Source organism: Myxocyprinus asiaticus, chromosome 41 (genome assembly GCF_019703515.2).
Source record: "Myxocyprinus asiaticus isolate MX2 ecotype Aquarium Trade chromosome 41, UBuf_Myxa_2, whole genome shotgun sequence".
NCBI classification, from domain to species: Eukaryota; Metazoa; Chordata; class Actinopteri; order Cypriniformes; family Catostomidae; genus Myxocyprinus; species Myxocyprinus asiaticus.
The window spans coordinates 18,890,166-18,913,344 of NC_059384.1; the positions used below are offsets into that span (position 1 = coordinate 18,890,166).

The 23,179-nt window shown below is 37.8% G+C and overlaps 1 protein-coding gene across 2 annotated transcripts in view; it reads left to right on the top strand.

The window, feature by feature from the left end:
• Positions 1-23,179, top strand: part of LOC127431520 (contactin-associated protein-like 2) — a 588,401-nt gene that overhangs the window by 501,059 nt on the left and 64,163 nt on the right. For both annotated transcript variants that reach the window (XM_051681959.1, XM_051681960.1), the window contains 2 exons: positions 126-296; positions 21,464-21,682. In XM_051681959.1, the coding sequence (XP_051537919.1) occupies positions 126-296; positions 21,464-21,682 (390 nt within the window). The remainder of the gene's footprint in view (positions 1-125; positions 297-21,463; positions 21,683-23,179) is intronic.

The following is a 23,179-nucleotide window of genomic DNA, read 5'->3' on the forward strand; positions in this document are numbered from 1 at the left end:
TGTGTTAGATAGGGCTTTGCTTCTGTGAAGTTCATGAAGATTTAATGTGGTTAAGGGGACCTTGACTGAAGACTTTTGTAACAGAAATTAAACTTAACTTCGCCTGGTCTCTGGTCTGTTTGCAGGTAGCTACTGGAATGCAGCATCCTTCAATACACCCTCTTCATATCTGCACTTCTCCACTTTTCAAGGAGAAACAAGTGCTGACATCTCCTTTTACTTCAAGACCTCTGCTCCCTACGGCGTCTTCCTAGAAAACCTTGGGAACACAGATTTCATCCGTTTAGAGCTGAAATGTAAGAGCCTGTTTCCTTCTCACTTTGTTTCTCCCTCTCTCTGTCTATCCATTTCACTTTCTTTCCTTGAGCCTTCTCTCCTACTTTTGTTCAGAATCCCATGGTTATACACTTACTGCAGTAGACTGATAAGTTTGAAAAGAGGAAGTGCTGAGCAGACACTTCCTATGCTGCCAGGATCACATCAGAAAGGCTCTTTCCTTATCATTTCTTCCTGGTAGACTCCTGTGCCCAGCTATTGTGATTAAGTCTCTATTTGTAGCACTGATTATAATGCATTTGCCTGAAATCTTCTGCTGATTGTTCTGTGTTGAATATAAATGGTGGTTCTAGGAGGAGAAAGACACAGCAGACTTTAAACAGATTCAGTAATTGCTTATAAATTTCGAATCACTGAAATATCGCATGCTTGTTTCTCAAAAATGGCCAGATTATGGATGAAGCAGCATAACTGAATAGTTAGATGGGTTTTTTAAAAAGCCCCTGCACAGACCTACACAAAACAAAACAAAAAAGAAGAACATGGAAACTAGAAAGAAATCTCTTTCACACAGATCACGTTTTCAAACCAAACCAGCTTTTCCTTTACACTGTTTACTAAACAATAGGCAATCCATAATGCAGAAATACAACACTGTGGATAAATCCCATGTTTCATCCAGTGTTTTACGTTTCTTGAAGTGGCTCAGTGGCTCCTTTTCTTTTTCTTTTTTTTTCGGATTGAAGGCCAACAAGTCTAAAGGAGAAAAGGACATATTCAGACATAACCAATAGGTACTGGCAAAGATTTTATTCATACACGTCTAATTCCTCTACCGCATGAAACTAAATAAATGAAACTAAGGACTCAAAATGGTAAAAACTTCAAAAGGAAAAAAAACTTGTTCTTAAAAGGAAAGAGATTTTTCACTGCATCTGTGCTTCTCAAATTAATCTCAAAGGGTTAATTCACTCAAAGTGAAAATGCTATCATTTATCATTTAGATTTTCTGTGACTAATGTCTTAAACTTTTGTTGTGTATTTGTCACTTATGCCATTCGAAAGTGTTTATATCTGTTCCTTTTTATTGTATGGTTAAGAGCACCCTGGAAAAGGGTTCACATTCCACTGAAGAAAGAAAGCCATATGGGTATGGAACCACATGAGGATGACTACATGAAAACATATTTTCATATTTGTGTGAACTATTCTTCAGGTTAAAATTTTCCCATGTTTCATGCATTTTCTCCCATGAAAATTATCTATGCTGCAGGATTTTTCCCCCTTAGCTCTTACACCCTCACCTTTGCTCACAAGCATATGAATACACACACTACTGAGCCAGGAGTGCATTCTCTAGCCAGCTGTATCTCCCCAGGCAGTGGTGTATATCTCTAGAAGGCTCTGAAGAAGCACACTGAGGGAAGGAAAGCAGCTTAGTGGCTCCATTTGTCAAAACAGAACCTCCTGCAGCCTCCCTGTCCTCAGCTCAGGGGCATGAAGGCACAGAATGCCAGGGTTGTGGGGATGTTATATCCCATGCTATCTCTTTTACAATTATGCAACACTTAGTTCTGGTCCTCTAACCTGATTAAACAAGCGATGTTCCAAGAGTGCTGATATTTAATATAACTGCACTGGGACACTTCACTGTTTGTATTCCAGACAGGCTGCCAGTCTGTGCTCTGCTCGGCAACACACAACGATTGATCCTGTTTTGGCTTCATTTGGAACTATTTTCATTAACAAAGCAAAAACAGACATAATAAATGGCCATATTGTTTCTAAAATGTAAGTTAGTCAATATTTACTTAATGTTAATAGAACTGCTCTATATAAGCAATATTACACTCACAATCATTTTGTTGTACTGAGTATCAGTATTACCTTGTGTGATAAATCACTGAATCCACACAAAACCCATTATTTTTACATCCTACTGCTTTACCCTTCTTTTGGGCTGAGAGGAGAAGCAAATCTTGTTCTTTTCTCTCCTATTTTAAATAAAAATGGAAAAAAATATTCAGGTAGCCTGAGCAGAGAGAACAGCGACTCGCTTAGTGCATTCTCAGAGGCTGGTGACAGCAAAGCATCAATCATTTGTTGGAGGGGTGCAGGGAAGGACGGCAAACTGGGCATTACGCATACAGCACATGTAAAATTCTGCATGAAGATGACAGCACTTCCAGTTGTGAGTGTTTTTGCTGCTAGCAGGGCATGGATGCATACAAAGTGGCCCTGAATGAGCCTGGCACGAACAGAATGTGAGGGGAAAAGAAAAGCATTAGTGCTTATTGCTGCTCACTTTGCCCAGAAGTGCCAAAGTCCTCCAGAGAGCAAAGGTTATTGGCATCAGAGAAAGACAGGAAGGGTCTCAACATGACAGATGTGCCATCGTTTCATATTCAGCATTCACTCAAGGGTTCTGCCCAGCTACAGTCTCTGCTTATAAGCAAGAGGACAATGCATCTTTTTTGTCAGTGGTTTTCCATAGATAGCAATTAGATTAAATAGAGAGCAAATGAAGGCTTTTGGTGAAGTCTCTTGCTTTTCAGATTTTTCTCCTGTGAAAAACAAAAGCAGTAATTTTGCGTGTCTTCAAGAGGGTTTCACAGGAGAGCTTAAAAATTTCACAAACTGTGCTTGAATTTGCCAAGATACAAAAAATCAAAAGTTAGATATTTAAATTAAGGTTGGTTAAATTAATATATATATATATATTCTGTATATACTGTATATATATAGAATTATCTAGATTTTGGGGGGCCTTTTTTTTAGATAATATTGATATGTGTTAAATGGTGATCAATTAATCTGCATATCATGTAATTAATTCAATTAAACATTTAAATCAATTGATAGTCCTAATTTAAATGAATGAACCCAAACTGAAGTAAATGATCCGGGCTATACTATCTATATTAATGTTATACTGTTGTACTTTTACTATCAACAAGTCAACTATAGTCTCATTTGTGGGTATTTTTATTTCTTCTAAGGAATTTTAGGACAAACATTTGAGACAATGTTTGTACTTAAAGGTGCAGTGTGTAATTTCTGCTCCTCTAGTGGCACCAAATGGAATTGGAAAAATTATGACATTTTCCAAAGTAGTTTCCAAACACTCACATTTGCATTGGTCAAAATTGCTTTGTCATTTGCAAATCCCAAATAGCAATCCCATTTGATGCCACTAGTGGTGCAGAAATTTCCAACTGTACCTTTAAATGAAACACAACTAAGGACTCTTTTTAAGTCTTCTGATCGATTAAAGAGCAAACTATTGAGCAGACTAAGAACAGACTACAATTGTGATTCACATGAATACATCTGAGAGAGTGAAAAAGAGAGTAAAGACAGGCAAAAACAAAGTTCAAGAGTGCTGTTGTGTGTGTATCATGTCTGAGTCAAAGCCTTTGTGTCTAAGCTTGTCGACCGCACTGCTAGGTCATCTTCAGCAGCACCCAGCGTAAAAACTCCAGAGCTTTTCTCTAAAGCTGGATATTCACCCTCTGCATGAATCCTTCCTGAAAAGAAGAGTAATCAGTCCTGGCTGCAGGCCTGTGTGCGAGATTAAGAGTGTATTCATGCCTGTGTGTGTGTGTGTGTGTGTGTGTGTGTGTGTGTGTGTGTGTGTGTGTGTGCGCGCGTGTGTGCGTGCGTGTAGGCAGAGGGGCAGATTGTGAAATTGAAGCTCTCTGCCTTTTTTCTAGCCTTCCATTATGTCTCATCGATTTATGCCCTGACTCCTAATCCTACTTCCTTATTTTGGCCAGCCTGATTTTCTTCAGTTACGGCTCAAAACTGAGGCCCATTGAAATCCACTCAGGGCATGAAATGAGTGGAGGGCACCACGTTGAGTTAGTGTTGAGAAGAGTTATGAGTGGGAGTTTGATTCCAGGAATAAATCTGCTGTAGCTGCCCTGGATGTTCTGGCTTGTTTCCACTCTCTGAAACTAAAAATCTAATTTTTTGTTTTAATATTTTTGAATGGTTTATGTATAATTAAGAGCTTTGAATAAAATATATATTTTTTTTATTTATTTTTTTTAATTTAATTTTTTTTTTTTTTGAGGGCGGGGTAAGATGTGACCGAATTAAATTACACAAATGTACTTGTTCATTATGAACATTTAAGATGAGATGGTGTTTTAGTACAACTTTTGTTTAGCGTGCCTTTTGAAGTTGCAATCAAAATCCATTTGAAGCCCTTTTAAATGATTACATCATTAGTATGATCAATGGTGTGTTTCCCTCAAAGGTGATTTTTCAGACTGAACTATGAACTATTATAAATTATAATGCGCCTTGCAAAGACTGCAAATGTTTTGAACCAGGCGATCCATCTGCATTTGATTATTACTAAACTATACATTCAGAATCATTTTTCTATCATGTACTGATTAACAAAATCCATTAAGTGATTATTGTAATCAAGATCAAAGTCTAAAAGTCTTTCCACCATGCTTGTATCTCATAATGTTTGCTAAACTCAATTTTAACCTTCACACTCTCACTTCTAAAAGAAGAATATTCTGTAGCCTTTGTGTCTGGTGCACCCACAAAAAGCATATCAAAATGTCACCTCTGTTGTGCCGACTGCCAATGAGGTCTGAGCACAAGCCACAATCTTTAGATTCACGATTGGTCTCCCCCGTTGGTCCCATAAAAAAACAATGCATGTGTAATCTTCAATATGTTTCTCTCTCACTATCTTTCTACTGGTGCCCTCTGTTGGCATGATCAGGCATGATTTCTCTACTGTAACACTGGCATCAGCCTGTGGGTGAAAGAGAGCGTCTCTGTGGATGATTGATTGATAGCTGGATGCCCACTGTCTGCTTTCTCGGGTCTGTTTTATCTCAGACATTCTCTGCCACTCCCTCTCATCTCTGTGCTGAGGGAATTTTTTATCTCACATGATATCAACCATAATTTAATATTCATGCCTGAATTCAAGCTATTTAACTGAGCTTTAATTTCTCTATCTCTCTCTCTCTGTGTGTCTCACTCTCTCTCTCTCTCTCTCTCTCTCTCTCTCTCTCTCTCTCTCTCTCAAAAATATTTATAAAGGTTCACCAATTCATGTTTTTTTTTACTTCCATGAAGAGGAAGCTCTGAAGCTTCAGATGGATTCATTTTAATGTATGCAGTCTAACGGGCAATTTACTCCATACTCGTTTTTGCATGCATATGCAGTTTTTTTATTATTATTATTATTATTGTTTTTCTATGTAAACATGCACTAGATGGGCGTCTTTGACCGTTGTACCACGCCTCATTTTTTGGACACTGTCAGGTTCAAAGAACTTTAAGTTTTAAATACGCATCTGTAGGCACCTGCATTCTGTACTGTTTGATAAGCTGCGTCTTTTATTTAGCAGAAGAACACATTCGGTCTGAACGACCCCTAACTGCTCCCCCTTTATGTCTGGAGTGTTTCCATAACAGACTGGTGTTTAATAACAGAAGATTCCACTGTTTTCATGATCAAATTCAAATTCATTGAGCTGCTTCTGTCTTTAAAGGAATAGTTCAACCAACAATGAAATTGCTTGCATTATTTACTCACCCTCATGTTGTTCCAAACCTCAAAAGGTGAACATTCTTTTTTATATAATGCTCCAAAATGAAAAAAAAAAAAAAAAAAAAGGCACTATAGATTAACATACAAGTGGTTAATACCAGGGTTTCTCAAACTTTTTTGAACCAAGGACCCCTTTCATAACTTCAAATTCTTCATGGACCCCCGCCCCACCACCACCATCCCGCCAAACACCATAAAATGAAGTTAGGGAGACAGTCTGTTTTAGCGCCATCTGCAGGAGGAAACTTCACCGAGAACACTACAAAGCTCAAACAGTACTGTTTTTTCTTTTTTTTATTATACATTATTATGATTTCCCCCTATATTCAAAGCATGAGTTTACACATGAGTAAAGCACCATATTCTTCTGAAGAAAAATAAACAGTTGTGGATTGATTAATTCGTTTTTATTTGTTACTATAATATCACATTATTGTTGATAATTAAACAACAGTAATGATACAATAACATAATTTAATCATTAATTTAATGTTTCAAATTATTTTATCATTGTTAACTGTCATTTTTTGCTTTTCTGCAAATAAGGAAGTATTGGAGAATAAAACATTTTCATAAGTATTCCTACATCTCTCTTTCATTCAGCAGCGAATGGGATGCGATTTATAATCACATAAATGGCAGTTATACTGAAGTGGAAAATTATATATAATGCATAATACAATGAAATGAACTAATATTGACCACCACTGTTAGACAGATGGTAGGGTTAAAAAAGGGGACACTGTGTGAGGAAATATATGATCGCGTTTGATGTGAAGCTGGATCGGCAATTGTCATATTATAATTTATATGACAGTAGCATACTTTATCTAGCAAGATTAAGCAAACTAATTATAAGTATATGAATTCAGAAACAGGGGCCTTGCTAATCCAGTACTGGTCAGTTGTGGCTTGTGAATATTCACACTCATTGTGGTCGATATAACTTGAAATGCACGTTGTTAAACCCCTTCTCTTTTTTACTGGATGAAGTAACAGCTCTGTGTCTCAATGTTTTATGGATATTGTCCAATGTCATCCACAAAAACTCCTGTAAATAGTCATTTCATCTTGAAGCGAGATTCATTCCCCAATCAGAGAAGTCGCTGTTACCATGAGAATAAGTTTTCCTACACTTAAATTTGCGGTCCAGAATCTACAACTTTTTTATGTAGGCTGTTTGAATATATTGTTCAAAACTTCTATGTCATATTTTTATATTAGTCAATAGCTTTATATCGAGTCATTATTTGTATTGATTTTTATTACCTATTTGCTTACAACATCGCAACACAATGTTCAAGGATTTCCCACAGACCCCCTGGCTATTCGAAAAGGACCCTTGGGGGTCCGCGGACCCCAGTTTGAGAAACGCTGGTCTATACAGTTCGTAATCTACATTCCAAGTCTTCCGAAGCCGTAGTGATTGTGTGAGGAACATGTCAAAATTTAAGTCATTATTCACTGAAAATCTTGCTCTAGCTAGGTGTACTATTCCTTTAAAGGCCTTATATGTTCTGATTAAAGGGATCTTTCACCCTAAAATTTACATTCCCTCATCATTTGCTCACTCTCAATTCATCCTAGATGTGTATGATTTTCTTTCTTCTGCTGAACACAAACAAAGATTTTTTGAAAAATATCTCAACTCTGTAGGTCCATACAATGCAAATACAGGTGCATCTCAATAAATTAGAATGTCGTGGAAAAGTTCATTTATTTCAGTAATTCAACTCAAATTGTGAAATTCGTGTATTAAATAAATTCAGTGCACACAGACTGAAGTAGTTTAAGTCTTTGGTTCTTTTAATTGTGATGATTTTGGCTCACATTTAACAAAAACCCACCAATTCACTATCTCAAAATTAGAATACATCATAAAACCAATAAAAAAAACATTTTTAGTGAATTGTTGGCCTTCTGAAAAGTATGTTCATTTACTGTATATGTACTCAATACTTGGTAGGGGCTCCTTTTTGCTTTAATTACTGCCTCAATTCGGCGTGGCATGGAGGTGATCAGTTTGTGGCACTGCTGAGGTGGTATGGAAGCCCAGGTTTCTTTGACAGTGGCCTTCAGCTCATCTGCATTGTTTGGTCTCTTGTTTCTCATTTTCCTCTTGACAATACCTCAGGTCTGGTGAGTTTGCTGGCCAGTCAAGCACACCAACACCATGGTCATTTAACCAACTTTTGGTGCTTTTGGCAGTGTGGGCAGGTGCCAAACCCTGCTGGAAAATGAAATCAGCATCTTTAAAAAGCTGGTCAGCAGAAGGAAGCATGAAGTGCTCCAAAATTTCTTGGTAAATGGGTGCAGTGACTTTGGTTTTCAAAAAACACAATGGACCAACACCAGCAGATGACATTGCACCCCAAATCATCACAGACTGTGGAAACTTAACACTGGACTTCAAGCAACTTGGGCTATGAGCTTCTCCACCCTTCCTCCAGACTCTAGGACCTTGGATTCCAAATGAAATACAAAACTTGCTCTCATCTGAAAAGAGGACTTTGGACCACTGGGCAACAGTCCAGTTCTTCTTCTCCTTAGCCCAGGTAAGACGCCTCTGACGTTGTCTGTGGTTCAGGAGTGGCTTGACAAGAGGAATACGACAACTGTAGCCAAATTCCTTGACACGTCTGTGTGTGGTGGCTCTTGATGCCTTGACCCCAGCCTCAGTCCATTCCTTGTGAAGTTCACCCAAATTCTTGAATCGATTTTGCTTGCCAATCATAAGGCTGCGGTTCTCTCAGTTGGTTGTCCATCTTTTTCTTCCACACTTTTTCCTTCCACTCAACTTTCTGTTAACATGCTTGGATACAGCTCTCTGTGAACAGCCAGCTTCTTTGGCAATGAATGTTTGTGGCTTACCCTCCTTGTGAAGGGTGTCAATGATTGTCTTCTGGACAACTGTCAGATCAGCAGTCTTCCCCATGATTGTGTAGCCTAGTGAACCAAACTGAGAGACCATTTTGAAGGCTCAGGAAACCTTTGCAGGTGTTTTGAGTTGATTAGCTGATTGGCATGTCACCATATTCTAATTTTTTGAGACAGTGAATTGGTGGGTTTTTGTTAAATGTGAGCCAAAATCATCACAATTAAAAGAACCAAAGACTTAAACTACTTCAGTCTGTGTGCATTGAATTTATTTAATACACGAGTTTCACAATTTGAGTTGAATTACTGAAATAAATGAACTTTTCCACGACATTCTAATTTATTGAGATGCACCTGTAAATGGTGACTAGAACTCCAAAAGCTCCTAAAAGCAGATAAAGTCAGTATATAAGTAATCCATCAAACTCCAGTGATTATGGTACATCAAGCAGTCTCATTGGCAATCATGATATCAAGCTCGATTACACTTCCTGTCATCTAGCTCTCTGCGCATGCCTCAAGTGCTAGGAAGTGTAATCGAGCTTGAAATCATGATCATACCTAGAGACTGCAATGACAAGATGAACAATGAATAAGGAGTCTGTTCTCAGCCAAAACCAACTGGATCGCTTCAGAAGACATTGACTAAAACACTAGAATCTTAAGGATAACTTTAATGCTGACTTTATCACATTTTTGGAGTTCTGATCACCATTTTCTTGCATTGTATGGATCTACAGAACTGAGCTATTCTTCTAAAAACTATACTTTTAACACATTAAAACTGTAAAATCTCAATCAGGCCAACCCAAAGTTATTTGTTTATTTTTAATGCATACAAAATGCACAGCAAGGGCAGCTTTTTCTGAGGCTGGTTCTTATACGCCAGGGCATATTATGAGTCGTGGCAACATTCACTACATTTTTTGATATCACACTTTCTGGACATGGAAATAGCTGTTGGGCTTATCAGATCTTCCCAACAGGATCGTTTTTTCAGAGCAAAGCTCTTTCTCTGGGTTGCTAGCTGAATGTGAATATGGCTTGGGTCCTCCGTGGGCTCAGATGGAGGGAAGATCTTCGGTCTCTCTTTGATGCATCTTTAATGAAGTGGATTCTGTATGGGTGCCTGAGGGAGAAATGTCAACGTGACTCTGCAGAGCACCTGACCGTTTGCATGAGAGTAAAGAGCTCTAAAAAAGACATTGACAAATAGATGAGAAAATCAGCAGCCTTTGATGGGGTTCAGACCCCTGAAATATCCTTTTGTTTTACATTGAAAAATGAGCAAGAGAAAGACATGTATTGAAAGACTGACTCACAGATCTGCTGAATTAAGTCTGTCTTTCTCTTTATCACTGTTTATTCTTGCTTATCATTTTACTCCATGGTGGACCATTGTACACATGAAGAATGGCCTGTTATTGTTTTCAGATTTAGCATAACTGATTTTGTTCCACCCAGGTTTCCTGTGTATTGTCGCTGTTTACTTGACTACACAAGAAATAATTTAATTTAGTGGGCTTGGAAAGTTTTAGAGGGCACCCAGGCTTATACATAGTCTACTAGGCTTTGGAGCAAAAAACAGTAGATGTATGGCTACATTTAGGTTCAGATTGTTATTTAAGCCCCTGTTTTTACAAAAGAATACTTTGCATTTACAGTCGCCCAAAAAACTGTATACCATTACAAAGTAGCATTTGCCATGTGCTCAAAAAAGCCATTTATATGGTATCATGAAATGCACTGGGCTGTAACGGTTCTTTTACTCTCAGCTAGCTTGGCGCACTATCATATAAACCCATAAACACAAACCAACTTTTTCACTGCCTCACTGTTTGGCTTATTGATTTTGTTTAGTTTTCCTGGTTAGTGCAAAGGCAGCAGTCAGCTAAATGCCCTCGGTTGTGGACAGAGGAGCGGTCCACATACAAAAACAAGCTCAAACACACAAACATAAATGTACACTCCCCAAGAACAGTGGCACACTCTTGATGCTTGGTCTTGGCTTGCTAAGTGCAGCAAATCTAATTACAGGGATCAGAAGGCTGAGTCCCGTGCTCGAGCACCTACTTTGAACAGCACGCCATATATGTTTAACTAAATACCCTATACAGTATGTACAAGCGAACTCGTGAATGAGCAATACAGCAAAAGAGAATCATCCAATAAATTGAAAAGTGTTGCAATACAAAGTTTCAGTTTCACTCAGAGAAGTACAAGCAGAGAGAAAAGTGAGAGACAGTGGCAAATTCTTTTTATTTTTTTATTATTATTTTTATCAGAATCAGAATCAGCTTTATTGCCAAGTATGCTTACACATACAAGGAATTTGTCTTGGTGACAGAAGCTTCCAAAGCACAACAATACAAAAACAGCAACAAGACATAGATAATAATAAAAAAATAAATAAATGTAATTACAAAATACAAAAATACAATAAAAATAATAAAATACAAAAAAATTATAATAATAATAATAATAAATAAATAAAAATTGAATAGAAAAAAGTATATATAGAATACACAATAAGACAATATATATATATATATATACTGTATATGACGGTTCTGGTGCTCAGAGCTCTGAAGCGTCGGCCAGAAGGCAACAGTTCAAAAAGGTAGTGGGCTGGGTGAGTGGTGTCCAGAGTGATTTTTCCAGACTTTTTCCTCACTCTGGAAGTGTATAGTTCTTGAAGGGAGGGCAGGGGTCAACCAATAATCCTCTCAGCAGTCCGAACTGTTCTTTGTGGTCTTCTGATGTCTGATTTCGAAGCTGAACCAAACTAGACAGTTATTGAAGTGCAGGGGACAGACTCAATGACTGCTGAGTAGAACTGTATCAGGAGCGTCTGTGGCAGGTTGAACTTCCTCAACTGGTGAAGGAAGTACAACCTCTGCTGGGCCTTTTTCACAATGGAGTCAATGTGGGTCTCCCACTTCAGGTCCTGTGAGATGGTAGTGCCCAGGAACCTGAATGACTCTACTGCTGCCACAGTGCTTTTTAGAATGGTGAGGGGGGTCAGTGTTGGGGTGTTCCTTCTAAAGTCCACAATCATCTCCACCATTTTGAGCATGTTCAGCTCAAGGTTGTTTTGACTGCACCAGACAGCCAGCTGTTTAACCTCCCTTCTGTATGCAGACTCATTGTCATCTCGGATGAGGCCGATGACAGTAGTGTCGTCTGCAAACTTCAGGAGCTTGACAGAGGGATCCTTGGTGATGCAGTCATTGGTGTAGAGGGAGAAGAGTAGTGGGGAGAGCACACATACCTGGGGGGCACCAGTGCTGTTTGTACAGGTGCTGGAAGTGAATTTTCCCTGTCTCACAAGCTGCTGCCTGTCCATCAGAAAGCTGGTAATGCACTAACAGATAGACGTGGGAACAGAGAGCTGGTGTAGTTTAGTCTGGAGTATAGCTGGGATGATGGTGTTGAAAGCCGAACTGAAGTCCACAAGAAGGATCCTTGCATATGTCCCTAGTCTGTCCAGATGTTGCAGGATATGATGCAATCTGATGTTGACTGCATCCTCCACAAACCTGTTTTCTCGATAAGCAAATTGAAGGGGATCTAGAAAGGGTCCAGTGATGTCCTTCAGGTGGGCCAACACCAGTCTCTCAAATGATTTCATGACCACAGACGTCAGGGCGACAGGTCTGTAGTCATTAAGTCCTGTGATTTTTGGTTTCTTTGGGACAGGAATGATGATTGAGCATTTGAAGCAGCATGGGACTTCACACTGCTCCAGTGATCTATTGAAGATCTGTGTGAAGATGGGGGCCAGCTGGTTAGCACAGGATCTAAGACACGCAGGTGAAACACCATCTGGGCCTGAAGATTTCCTAGTCTTTTGTTTCCGAAAGACGTGGCACACCTCTTCTTCACAGATCTTAAGTGCAGGTTGAGTATCAGGAGTGGGGAGGAGGGGAGTTGCAGGAGGTGTTGGTGTTTGTGTGAAGTGAAGGTCAGAGCGGGTGTGGGGTGTGAGATTGGGCCTTTCAAATCTACAGTAGAACACATTCAGGTCGTCAGCCAGTTGTTGGTCCACCACAGGGTTGGGGGTAGGAGTCCTGTAATTCATAAGTTGTTTCATGCCACTCCACACTGATGCAGGGTCATTAGCTGAAAACTTGTTTTTCAGCTTCTCAGAGTATCTTCTTTTAGCCACTCTGATTTCCTTATTCAGTGTGATACTGGCCTGATTGTACAAGACTTTATCCCCATCCCTGTAAGCATCCTCTTTGGCCTGAGGAAGCTGCCTGAGCTCTGCTGTAAACCATGGTTTGTCGTTGTTGAATGTTAAATAAGTCCTAGTAGGAATGCATATATCCTCACAGAAACTGATATATGATGTAACAGTATCTGTGAGCTCGTCCAGGTTGGTGGCTGCAGCCTCAAAAACACTCCAATCAGTGCAGTCAAAGCAGCCTTGTAGTTCCATCTCTTTACAGTCCTTACTACAGGCTTGGCTGATTTTAATTTCTGTCTGTAGGTTGGAAGAAGATGAACCAGACAGTGATCAGAGAGTCCCAAAGCTGCTCTAGGGACAGAGCGATATGCATCCTTTATTGTTGTGTAGCATGTAATGTGCTGTTTGTATTTGGGCAGTTCACATGTGAGATTTGCTTTGTTAAAATACCCAAGAATAATAATAACTGAGTCTGGATATTGTTGTTCCGTGACTGTGATCTGATCAGCCAGCTGTTGCAGCACGGCACACACGCATGCGTGTGGCGTGATATACACACTCACCAGAATAAACTAGGAAAACTCCCATGGTGCGTAAAAGGGCTTACAGTTAATAAAGAGTGCTTCCAAATTAGGACAGCAAATCTTCTTTAACATTGTTACATTTGTACACCAACTTTCATTGATGTAAATGCATGTTCCACTGCCTCTCATTTTCTCCGTTAAATCCGCAATGCGATCCGCTCTGAGCAACTGAAAGCCCAGCAGATGTAATGCACTGTCCGGAATGGCTTCACTCAGCCAGGTTTCTGTGAAGCACAAGCCAGCAGAGAGAAAAGTCCTTGTTTGTACGGGTGAGGAGATGTAGTTCATCCGTTTTGTTAGGAAGAGAGTGGAGATTTGGTAGATGAATGCTCAGCAGCGCTGTTCGAAAGCTTGACCAGCGTGCCTGCTTGTCTCCCTCGCCTGCGTCTCTTGAACAGCAAAGCTGCACCTCTGACTAAAATGTCCAGCAAAGCATCTATAAAGTCCATAAAGAGAGACGATTGTATAAAGAGAGTCAAGTGCTCATGGGAAGAGATTCACCTGTAGATTTTTCTTGAAAGTGGCAAGAGAATCAGCAGCTCAGGTGGAGTTTATTATCGATAAATATCTGAATAAAAATTATTCAACCCAGTTATAGTTTGTTATGCTAAGTATTGGCTGTCAGGGTTCCCACACGTCCTGGAAAACCTGGAATTTTGGAATGCAGTTTTCCAGTCATGGAAAAGTCATGGAAAATTAGAAAAATACTTAAATGTCCTGGAAAATAATGATTTGTCCTGGAAAATACTTTAGTATAATAAAACGGTTTGACTGTATTGCTAGGTTTTCATTACATGTACAAAAACATGGTAATGATCGGGACTCGGAATAGGAGTCAAATACACAAATTTGTATCGTATTGTCACTCTCGGTGGCTGTGCATTGTAAAACAACATCAAAAGTTAAGGACGCTTACATCCTCATGATTGGTTACAACAGCGGCCAATCATGTGCTTGGCAATTGCGGTCCAACCGAAGCAGATTGTTTGACTGGTTACAGCTACAGCCAATCGCGTGCACAGTGAGAAGCGGCACTCGTGAAACTTCTCATTCACAAACAAACGAAATGACCTGGTACAGGAACTGACCGACTGAATGAGAGGGGCATGTTGTTCATTTACTTCATCATCGGCATGTGAGTCTACCTTGTTCATCATGGAGAGAAAAGGGCGGAAGAGCTATTAATGCATAAAAGTGACTGATGTTTATACTCGTGTCAGCGCTGCCAAATACACTGAAGTCTATGAAGTGACGCATCAGCGCAACCTCGGCTCCAATTTTACATCACTGCGGTAAAGTTGTTTTTATATTGGACATTCGATAGACATTTGGCAGACAAATTTAGGGAGTGTCTCTAAAGTGTGAAATGGACAAAGGCCGGTGAAAAACAGATTACTCCTTGGCTATATAAACGTGTAGCTTTATCCAGATGTAACTTAATATTGTCAATCAAGTTAAGTAGAAATATATGGTACAAAATACAAACATTTAAAACCATAAATGGGTTATTCCTTAGGATATGTAATGATGTTATAACAATGTAATTTAACTGAAATTTCATTTAACTTATAGCTAACAGTAATAAATGCAGGTCATATCTCCTATAGCACATGTATACACAACACCTTTCCACCTTACATGACTTTTATTTTTTAATCGTAACTTCAATCATTTTTTTATGATTTTTCATTTTTATTTTCCTGGTCATATGACTTGATGATGTCACATCACCTGTTATATATTTACAAACACCTATAACACATCATGCATGACGTGGATTTTGGAAATATGATTTTGTGTATTTTTTATTAATTTTTGACATTTTCAAATCCATATAACTTCCTGGTCATGTGACCCGATGATGTCACATCACCTGTTATATATTTACAAACACCTATAACACATCAAGCATGACTTGGATTTTGGAAATATGATTTTGTGTATTTGTTATTAATTTTTGACATTTTCAAATCCATATAACTTCCTGGTCATGTGACCTGATGATGTCAGACCACCTGCTATGTATTTACAAACACCTGACACACATCTTACACGACCTGAATTTTGAAAATATGATTTTGTGTATTTTTTATGATTTTTGGCAATTTTCAAATCTATATAACTTCCTAGTCATGTGACCTGATGATTAAAGAAAAATGTTTTAGTAAAAATATATAAAGGTAAATAAGATTTTTATTAAGCTTCCATATATGATTTTATGTTATATATATGTGTAAATGTGCAAATCAATGAAAATTATTACATTTTACTCTCCCTTGTGTTAATTTAGTGAAAAACTGTGGGAAACATGCCTTCATCATTTTTAAATAGATTTTTATTGAATGCCTTTGAAATATTAATTCTACATGGCTTCAGTGGCTGTTTAGATGAACTGACGTTTTCTCTGATATAAAAAAAAATTCAGAGCTATCTCACCGTTGCTATTTCAGAGCAAAAACATAATTATCGAGATATTTATCGAATATCGTCAATTTGCTGAAAAATATAGAGAGATAGAAATTCTGAAGCCATTTCACCCAGCCCTACTTAGAATAAACATTTTGCTCCCACTCCTAAGAGTAAAATTTCTCGCAGTGTAAAAAAAATAAACTGTCTAAAACTAAAAGCCTGTGATCTCTGTGTGTGTGTCTGTGTGTGCGTCTGCGTGTGTGTCTGTGTGTGCGTGTTGGTGTGCGTGCATGTGTGTAAGCATGCCTGGTGTGTGCTAAGTATTATTGCCTCACACTTTCCTTTATGTTTGTGCGTGTGTCTGTGTGTTGGTGTGCGTGCATGTGTGTAAGCATGCTTGGCTTGTGCTAAGTATTATTGCCTCACCCTTTCATTTGTGTGTGTGTGTGTGTGTGTTCTCGGTTCTGGATGTGTTATGGTCTCACCCCTTAATTTCTGTGTGTGTTATGCATTGTGGCTGATTTTATTTGACAAATTCTATAAGAAATTCTCTCTTTTATAATTTCACCTTTTCATTCCTGTGTGTGAGTGAGCATGTGCGTTACACATTGTGGATATGTTATAGTATCACCCCTTCATTTATGTGTGTGTGTGTGTGTGTGTGTGTGTGTGTGTGTGTGTGTGTGTGTGTGTGTGTGTGTTTGTGTGTGTTCTGCATTGTGGCTGATTTATTGATTTTATTTGACAAATTGTAATAAAAAATGCTTGTTTTATCCTCTCATCCATTCATTTCCTATGTGGGATCCAATTTGACACCGAACATCACGAGTGTACATTTTTTTGTCACACCACCACACAACCTCAATCCAGCCCAATTTTGTGTGTGTGTGTGTGTGTGTGTGTGTGTGTGTGTGTGTGTGTGTGTGTGTGTGTGTGTGTGTGTAGATAGCAAATGTAGGAAAAGTCACCAAATCTCATGCCACTGAGATGAAGCAAACCATGTTTTTTAGGGAAGCAAAGTTCAAAAGGGTTCATTTTTGACTCCAAAGCTACATGAGAGTTAAATACTATTATGTCTCTTGGCAGATTTTGGTCGTGAACATCTCAAAATGAGTAAATGACTCACTCATAGTGCATAAGACGCTCATTTGTCTCCACCTAGTGGCATCTCCAGAAGTAGTCACTAAACTAGTCAATTATTTAAATTGAACAAATTTGTGAAACAGAAGCCACAACAAAGTACCCTTTATTTTTGCAGCTAATTCTGCACAATTGTGCTGATAATTTGCTATACTTGAATCATTAAAATAGCTTAAGGTGCTTTTTTGGCGCCGGAAAACATGTTTGTGGATCAGTGATTGTCTCACCATTTTCGCCCCTCATGAGTTTGCATCCCTGTAAGTTATAAACTTTAGACAATGATGACAGTCGGACCACTGATTTTTTTTAAAAGTTAATTCACACTGGGTTGGTTGCATGGCCGTAATACCTAGGGATGTGAATTAATTTTCAGTAATTCAACGATCGGAGTCAGCTTATACTGTGGTTACCACATGTAGTATGTGGAAAACACAGAATCTAATCGTAAAAATGGCATTAGCAATAAAACGCAGAATGCCGTGGAATATGACATATTTGGACGAAAATAAATGTTTGAATGTACAATTAATCAAATAAAAATTGTGATATGTCCTAGTGTGATAATTAATCTAAAAAAAAGTCTCTGATTTAATTGAATAAATAAATAATCTGCAAGTGATGTGTGCTTCAAGATGAATGTGTAGAGCCGGCCACTCATACACTGAAAACACTTCATCATGATCATCACATGCACTCTTGTGTGTGTGAGATGACAGAGACAGAGAGCACTCTAAAGTGCACAGCACATACAGACTATGTATGTTTTCAAATTGAATCACAGCTTTATGGGGTTAATAATCACACTGGGCCATGGAGCAAACTGCTTTTCTGGAGGTGAGAAACTACTGTCAAAAACAAACAGAAACACCAAAATAAAAGCTCTTGAAATGGACAAATGTGTTTTTGCTTAAAGATTTCATAAAATGTCCTGGGAAATTGTGCCTTGAAAAGAGTGGGAATCCTGGGCTGTGTGTGGTTGCAAAGCAACATAGTTTTGGTGGTTATTGTCACATTCAAATTGTTCGGAATTACTGTAAAAACAAGATGACAACTCTGAGATTCTACTCTAGGCTGTTCATATCCTTGGTTTAAGAAATTATTCGTTTCTATGGCAACACTCAACGGCAAAAAAGAATCCATATGTGACTTTGTTGTTGATGAGAGAAAAATATATTAATTAATTAAGAAAGCGCTCCATGTAACACTGGCTACAATAAAATGGTATATCAAACAGAAATATGTGTAAATCGCCTTTAAATGTAAATTTCTCTTGAGGCTGCTGACATTCTGTTTCTTTTTACCAGATATCACTATGGTGAACACTATAAAAAGAAGGGTTTTTTTCTTTTTTTTTTTTTTTTGCAGTGAAGTCAGAGATTCCATAGAATTCTGTGGTTACAACTTGTAATTATGAATTTGCCAAAGACATGAATGCTTTTTGCAAGTCGGATTCTTAAAATTACAGAATTTCTGATCTGACGTGAATGCACCATGACATGTGCAGTCTGCGACTTCGACCAATACGAATTTTATGTTTTAAATAGTAAGCGTGAAAAAATTATTTTGCTGATTATTTCACACTCGATGATAGTGTTTTTGTGATATTTAAAGAAAATAGTATATTATTATGTAAAATTACATAATTATGTAACTGTGGGCACACATAAATACCATACGTGTATTTGTGTTTTCATGTGTGCGTGTAAATGAGCTAAAAATGGCCACAACTGTATTAAAATGAGCTCTGACTGCACATTGCAATGCGCCACTGCTCACAGACAGAGGTCAGAGGTGCTGGCAGGCCGTGCCATTGTTACCCTCATCCAGTTCAGAATCTGAGCTGAACAGGTGGCTCTGTGATTGGCAGTCAATCATGGCATCCCCAATTTCTCCCGTCTGCATCTGATGAACAGTAAAACAGCACCCCCTACTGAGAGTAGCAGGAACACACCTGTGATTCAGCCAATAAGTAACCAGAAGGGCAGGGGGACACAGGCTCCATTTAGAAAAACAAAAACATGAATTCTGACTGTAGGGTTTTTAAATGGGAAATTTTAGTTACAATTAGCATATTTTGTGTTTTAATGAAAGCAAGGAAATCTGACCTTTTGCATAAAGGAGTTAACATGGATAATGTCACAAATTAGCTTATTTGATTAGTGACTTATTTAGTAAATTACTAAAAATTTCGTGTTCCTTCTATGTCATAACGTTGTAATTTTTTTGTAGTAAAAAAAAAAAAAAAAAAATATATATATATATATTATTTTCAGTTTACTTTCATTTTAAGTTAGATTTTTATTTCCAGATTTTCAACATGGTCTCAGACTTTTGACCACACAATATGTTTGACATATATCTGGTTAATGTAACAACTTCTAGCAGTGAAATAGCGCTGGCTACCTAGCAGCAGGTGTACTACAGTATTTCAGGTCATTTTGTGTGTGAGAGTGTGTATCTGGGTGGCCAGCCGTTCAGTTTGTAAAGGGCACGGATATTTGCAGTAAGCAAAAAATAAGAATGCTAGTAAGAGACACGCTTAGTTTTTTTTTTTTCTCTCTCTCTCTTTGGGCAGTCCACTTTGTCACAGATGGTTCAAACTGATAAGGTTGTATGTGTGTCTCCTGTGGTTGCCATATACACTTGCTATCATATCACAGCACTGTTCTTAGCTTCCTAAAATGGTGACAATATCAGTGGTGGGCTATCACAGCAGGCTTACTCTGCTGCCAACACAAAGAAAGTTCAATTTAGTTCACGTCATCAGCATCTGTGCAGCCATAGTATACCTCTTCAAATGGAGCAAATCAGCCCAATGAATTTGGAGATAACTTGACTAGAAGCCAGGTTTGTCATTTTAAGTAATTTCTCTTCACTGTGCAATGGCAGGCTTTTGTTTTTCTTGGCTTTAATGTAATGCATACAGTATATTACAGCATATGTGTCATTTTGTTAACTGTAAAAGGATGTGTATCCCCTGGTGCTATAAAAGCACATAGAAACCATAAAGCAATAGTTATTAAATACCTTTAAATACCTGTTAGTATTTTCTGTCATTATGTCCTAGAGCTCAAACAGTGAATTTTTGAAGAATATCCTGTCCACTCTTATAATGAAAGTGAATGAGGACTGAGGCTTTCAAGCTCCAAAATGACAAAAAAAGTACCATAAACGTGTTGTATAAGTGGTCTATATGACTTGTGCACTATATTCCAAGTCTTTTGATGTCATATGATAGCTTTGTGTGAGGAACAGACTGAAATTTAAGTTGTTATTCACTTATAATCTTCGCCTCCAGTGGGCGATTCATAAAACAAATAATTTGGTTGACTGGTTTTGTGAACTCAATCAACCGATTCATTGAAAAATTTGATTCAAATGAACGATTCATTCCTGATTCGGACATTGCTACCTTAATCGCAAATGCACCAGGGGGAGCTGGGCAGATTTTAAGATTTTCAGTGAATAACAAATTACATTTTGGTCTTTTCCTCACACAAAGCTTCAGAATACTTGGAATATAGTCATCTAGACCATTTTTGTATTTTTATGATGCTTTTTTTATTATTATTATTATTTTTTATTTTGGAGCTTGACAGCCCCAGTCATCATTCACTTACATTTTATGGGGGGAAAAGGTGATTGGATATTCCTCAAAAGTTCAAATTTTTGGTCCCAAAAGATAGAAAGTCATGGTTTAGGACAACATGAAGAATTTTCATTTTGGGGTTTAAACTATTTCTTTAAATAGTTCTCTAACGTTTGTGTCAGATTGGAGTGCTGCATTGTAAGTGGATGACACTGTTGCAGTGATGTGTCTTCGATGTCAGGTGGGTGATTTCAAATCAGGGTTAAACCCCAAGAGACCTGGCTTACCGGGGCCAGAAAATGACATCCACATGCAGTCATGGCTCAAACACAACTCTCTTTTCCCTTCTCCTTCCATAAATACCGTCACCTCCTCCAGGAGTACAGCTGTCAATCTTCACTGTAGGAGAATATTAAACACTGACTCATTAAAGCTGTTGTGGCCTGGAATGAATTCAGCATGGTGAACAAACTCTGTTTAGGGTTGTTAACAGGAATTTTAATGATGTACCTGAGCCAAGCAGTCTGACGCTTAAACAGCCTTGATTATTATGCATTTTAAGTCAGAACATTGAGTAATTGTTGGCGAAAACATTACGAGTAAAACAATGAAATCTAAACATAAAACAAGCCATTCAATTAAACTGGCAAAAGCTTGCAGAACTACCTGGACACCTGCCCAAGTAGCAAGTGTAATTATTCAGGAAACTATAGCAATACCATCCACTCATAAATCAAAGTGAAAATTTTTTTTTTTCTTTTTGTCTATAGTGGTCATTTCAGTTATCTGGTTGTGTTTGACTCTCTCCATAGCCCCCACAGTGGTGTCATTCTCGTTTGATGTGGGAAATGGGCCTGTGGAACTGAACGTGCACTCTCCTACCCCGCTGAACGATGACCAGTGGCACCGGGTCAGTGCGGAGAGGAACACGAAAGAGGCCATTCTGCAACTGGACCAGAAATACAAGGAAGTCAGACCTGCACCTACACAGGGACACACACGCCTGGAGCTCTACAGCCAGCTATATGTGGGTAAGGACCATACAGTAAACACACAAGTTTCCCATATACTAACGCATATACAGTAGTTTATGGATGCTTAAGCCATGCTTAAAAATGTATGAATATCATTGCATTAGACAGCCTGATCTCATTAATATACGTAGCCATTTGTACGTTAATATTTGTAACATTAAATGTACGTTTTTACGTTTGAATAGACATTAAAACGCACAATATGGATGTTTGAAAGCATCTAAAACATAAACATTTTTACGTATTTACAACTTTAGAAACGTAAAATATTGACAAATCCATTACAACTATATTTGAATACGCAAATCGATTATAAATACATTTGTACATTTTTACTGTTTTATGGATATTTTAGATCCCTTAACCCTACCCCAACTTCTAAACAACAATATAAAAACATGTAACAAGTAGATTAATGTACAGTAGCAATCATTTTTGTTAAAATATATTCATATATATATATATATATATATATTACAGCTGCTAATCCCACACCTACTCTTAAGCCTAACCATAACCATTTATTAAGCATATAAAACACGTAACAGGCAGATATATTTAATCACAATAATTTATTCAGAAAAATGGCAAAATTCAGTTAAAAAGTAGTCCAAAGGGCAATGCGCTGCATCTGATGTGCTCCCTGACGGCAATCAAAAGCATTGTGTGAGGTGGAGAGTAGAATTAAAATTATTAATCGCTGTAAACCTTCTCCTGATGCACTCCAGAACAGCACTGTCATATCACATTCAACTATACATAGCAGAACATAGCAGTCGCAAACGGTCACGAGACACTTGAGAGCCAATGAGCATTCCTCATCATTGCCATACAATCGCTGGTTGTAATGCTTGAGGTGGTTTTTTAATTTTGAAAACGAAACCAACACAGGTTAACAATTACAGCGGGCGTGACGGTGCTGCGGTGGATGGAGACAAAGATCGTTGAATAAAAGGCTTGAATTTGAGTCTGTTCTTCACAGAAAGCAGTCTGAAGATTTGGATTATAGCCATAAATGTATGGATTAATTTTATTGTTGTTTTATGGTGCTTTTTGTGGTATATTTAGTTTTTTTGGCATATTCTGAAAACTCCTTTTGTGTCCCATGACAAACAAAAATTAAATTAAATGTTTAATAAATGATTAAATGATTACAGAGTTTTTATTCATTTTAACATTTTAAAATGTAGTCTTGGTTAAAGTGATGTAATCCTTTAAAATGTTTTATAGGGCAGCAGAAATCACACAGAACTGAATGAAACCATTTAAATGTCATATTATAATGTCAACTGCATTAAATAAATGAGATGGCATTTAACTAATCTCACTGATTATAAATTAAATGTAATTAACTGATTAATTCTATGAATTATTCAATATTAATCAATTCAAACAATACATGTAAACATTTGTACGTTTCTATAGGTGTTAATATGTAAAATGATGACATTTACATGCTGTCAATACGCCAATATTGTACGTTTCATTGTCTAT